General features: G+C 27.7%; 1 protein-coding gene across 1 annotated transcript in view; it reads right to left on the bottom strand.

The window, feature by feature from the left end:
* The window catches only part of LOC112210117 (cyclin-dependent kinase inhibitor 1C), a 5,271-nt gene extending 2,779 nt beyond the window's left edge, over positions 1-2,492 (bottom strand). The window contains exon 1 of the mRNA XM_024358534.2: positions 2,386-2,492. Within this exon, the coding sequence (XP_024214302.1) occupies positions 2,386-2,403 (18 nt within the window). The 5' untranslated portion in view covers positions 2,404-2,492. The remainder of the gene's footprint in view (positions 1-2,385) is intronic.
* Positions 2,493-3,708: the final 1,216 nt, after the last annotated feature.

Here is a 3,708-nt window from a genome sequence, read left to right as displayed (position 1 = left end):
ATATATACATTAACATTAATCCATTATACTTTAACAAACACTTATTCGACACGTGTTCCATGGCGAATACTACACGTTTGCCTCTCTATCCTAATAATGTTAACACTTAATTACATTTGATTAGTTACATAACGATTGGAGTTACGACTCGGAGCTTAACCTAGAGCCAACTAAATAATTAGCATAAATATTGCAAGCAAGTGTGAAACAGTCTATTTAACTAGTACAAGGTTCATTCGTAAAGGATGCTACTGCGCGTCTGAGTAAGCATTTAGGAATTTCGTCCCAAATTCTTTTGGCTTTGTTATGGAGATCAATTGTCGGATCCTATTCCAAGGAAATTCTTTCTCCATTGAAAGTATATGTTTAACCAATAGAAAAAAAAACAACATCTGAACTTGACCAATTAGGAACATTCTAATGTTGAATATACAAATAGTATGCTTTATTACTTCTCTTATATATATGATAAAAGTTTGATAAAAGTGAGATGTTACTATTATATAAAATATATTTATAACTTTTGGGAATAGCAACAGATTAATACAGACAGAATTACAAATAACTAGAAGTGTTTTTAAAATATAATTTGTGCTATATTTTTTATATTTTGTACTATATCACTTGTACTTTGTATTTTTTTTTTATTTATGGTAACAAGAAAAAAAAAGGAAAAAAAAAAAGGGAAAGATACATAGGATTGGAAATGAAAATATAAAAAAAGGGATTAATAATAAAAAAATAAATAAAGTATATAAAGAAGAAAAAATAGTAAAAGAACTAAAGAGATAAAAAAAAAACATAAATTATTATTATTTATTATTTACTTAAGTATGCCTATTTTTTGTAAGATTAAAAAAAATTGTCAAAATAGATTTTAGCATGTATGCTGTGCAATTGCACTGCACAATTTTTATTTTAATAAAGTTTTTCTCTCTTCATGCGATAAATATATTTTATTTATTATATATAATTTTAACAAATAGCTAATATAATTATATTACTGTAAATATATTTTCAGTGCCTTCATTGATTTACTATTTTGTGTTGTAGTGAACAGCTGTATTTGGGCAGTATCATAAAACAATTCAAGTTTAATATTTTTGCATAAATGAATAATTATTATTTAGTTAATTAATTAATTTTCTTAATACGATTTGAGAAAAAAATGTTGATATGTTTATCTTTAATCGCAAACAGTTTCTCATTTATCCCATTTTATTTATTTTAATCCATTTTTAAGTCTCATTATTAGAGTTATGTAGAAATATGGGTACAAAAATAAGACTAAATTTATGAACAATGATTTATAACAAAATGTTAGAAATAAACTAAATTTATCGAAGCACCACTTAACAGATTTCAGAAATCCACTTCAAACTCAATTGCAAAAATATTGTTCAAACATTTGCTTGAACGTCGAATAAATACACATATCACAAAGAAATCTTTGCCTGGGTTCTTTCTTGCTTGTATGAACCTTAGTAATGGATGTTTATTAACTAAATAACTGCTTGTAATTTTTAATAACAACCTCATTTCGAAGACTGAAGCCCAAACTGATACAATACGTCCTGTGATAAACTCAATATTCATATTATTATTTACTTTTTTAAATAAAAAACCAATTATTAATAAAACACTGTAAATAGTTTGAGGTTCTTTTGTTGTTAAAATAAAATAAAATAGTTATAATAAACACGTGGGGCTACCAGGTTAACCAAGAAATATATTTATGTAAATGTCTATAACTTAAGTGAAGAAGTTGGATAAAAAGTTTGAAAATAGGCAAAATTAAAAAAGTCAAAACGAAATTGTTTGCAAATAAAATTAATATTTTTTTTTTATTTTTATATAGTTTTATTTTTTACAATGTGGTTTTAATGAGGTTCCAAAAAAAAATTTCTCAATTATTCAGATTGATAATTAATAATTTAAAAATGAATCCCAATAAAAAAATACAGCAATAAAACATTTTATCGTAATAATTATTTTTTTTTTATTATTTTCTTTAAATATTTCTCAAATATTTTTTTCATTATAAAGTCGATTATTTATTTTAATGAATCTATAAACAATATTTTTTATTTCTTTATTACATAACTGTTATTATTTTTAAAATAAATTATCTGTATTATTTATAATTATTTAATAATTATAACGATGTAAATAGAGATGTCTTATTGACGAGACCCTAACTCCCTATTACCAATTTTTAAAAAAAGCTAAACCTATCACTTATCTCTTAGTTTAAAAATTAAAGAAAAATATTGTTTAATTATAGTGACCTTTTTGTATTTTAGGACTATTTAATTTTTTATGTTAATACAAATGGATTTAATGTTAATGTAAATTATATATAGAGATGTTATATGTATTACTCACAGCAGTAATGGAGTTCATGTTGATGATGATGACAGTTGTACTGAGAGCGAACAACGATAGCTACAGCCAGACACCGACGACTATATATACTGGACTGCTCCTGTCCTTACCTCACTCCACTTGTTATGCTCCCGATGTCTTCTTGCTCAATTTGGCTCAATTCTCTGGCTCCAAGGCAGCCTGATTGTCCAACCTGAATATAATTAATTAGCCGATAACGTATTGCCTAATTTGTCGGTGACAATAGAACACATGCTACAACATGGTACAAATAAGAGATTAATAAGCTATTTGATCTTCTGAGTTCAATTTAACCGCCAAGTATGCCTATCGAAATCTTTAGATTCTTCCTAAGAATCTTGATTTAAAGAAATAAGTATAAATGATGTTTTATAATTGGAATTTATTATTGAATAGCTTAGTACCATGGGATAAAATCCTTCTCGAATTTTTCTTACTCAAAGTATTTATATACTTCAAGAATGTTTTAAAAAAAATATTTTTCCAGGATAGAGTAAAGGCATTGTGAAAAATTCAGCGAACGTTTCACAGAAGATTCAACTGAAGCAGTTTTTATAATGTAATACTCATATCAGGGATCGGGTGGCTCAGTGGTAAGGCACTAATTCCAAGCATCCGGGCTCGGATCCTGCTGTGGCAGGTAATAATTTTCTCTTTCGCTGTAAATGTGAGTCAGCCCTGTGGGTTCGGTAGCCCTCCAAAGTCAACCCAGCTTCATGAAGTGAATACCCATAATTTGGTAAAATATCTGGCGGTAGAGCGTGGTTCAGGCCTCATCACAATCGTTTCTCTAGTAACAGTACTTACTTACAGAGTATTGAAACTCTAACCCTTCATACAAAGTACAGATTTAATTTTCATATCGATTTTAAATATAGGTATATCATGGATTGTTGTCCAGTCTATAAAATATGAATAGGCAAAAAATTTAAATTGAACTTAATTCGGTCAAAGCATGAATAAGCTGTCTGAGATGTTTAAGGTCACAACCACTTATGGGCCATTAAGCCTTAATTTCTTAATCAGCAAAGGATATTAGGTAATTTAAGGCTTTTGGGCTGTAACCTTGACCACACACTGGAAGGGAGCAAGGGTCCGGATTCATAGCTATTATTATATAGAAATGTGAAATGATTGCAACATAGGAATCTGTGGTAAAATTTAATTAAATTTTATTGTAGAGCTTGGAATTATTGAAAAACTCAAAAAGTTTATCCACAGTCAGTTTTTTATCCGGGAAGATGGAATGTGAGCTGCTGATAAATCAAATAAAGATTTGACGGAGTCATATACTCTGCATTC

This window comes from Halyomorpha halys, unplaced genomic scaffold (genome assembly GCF_000696795.3).
Source record: "Halyomorpha halys isolate HHAL.00 unplaced genomic scaffold, Hhal_1.1 Scaffold1255.1, whole genome shotgun sequence".
NCBI lineage: Eukaryota > Metazoa > Arthropoda > Insecta > Hemiptera > Pentatomidae > Halyomorpha > Halyomorpha halys.
Note: the sequence above shows the minus strand (reverse complement) of the source record. Positions and strands in the feature narration are given on the sequence as shown.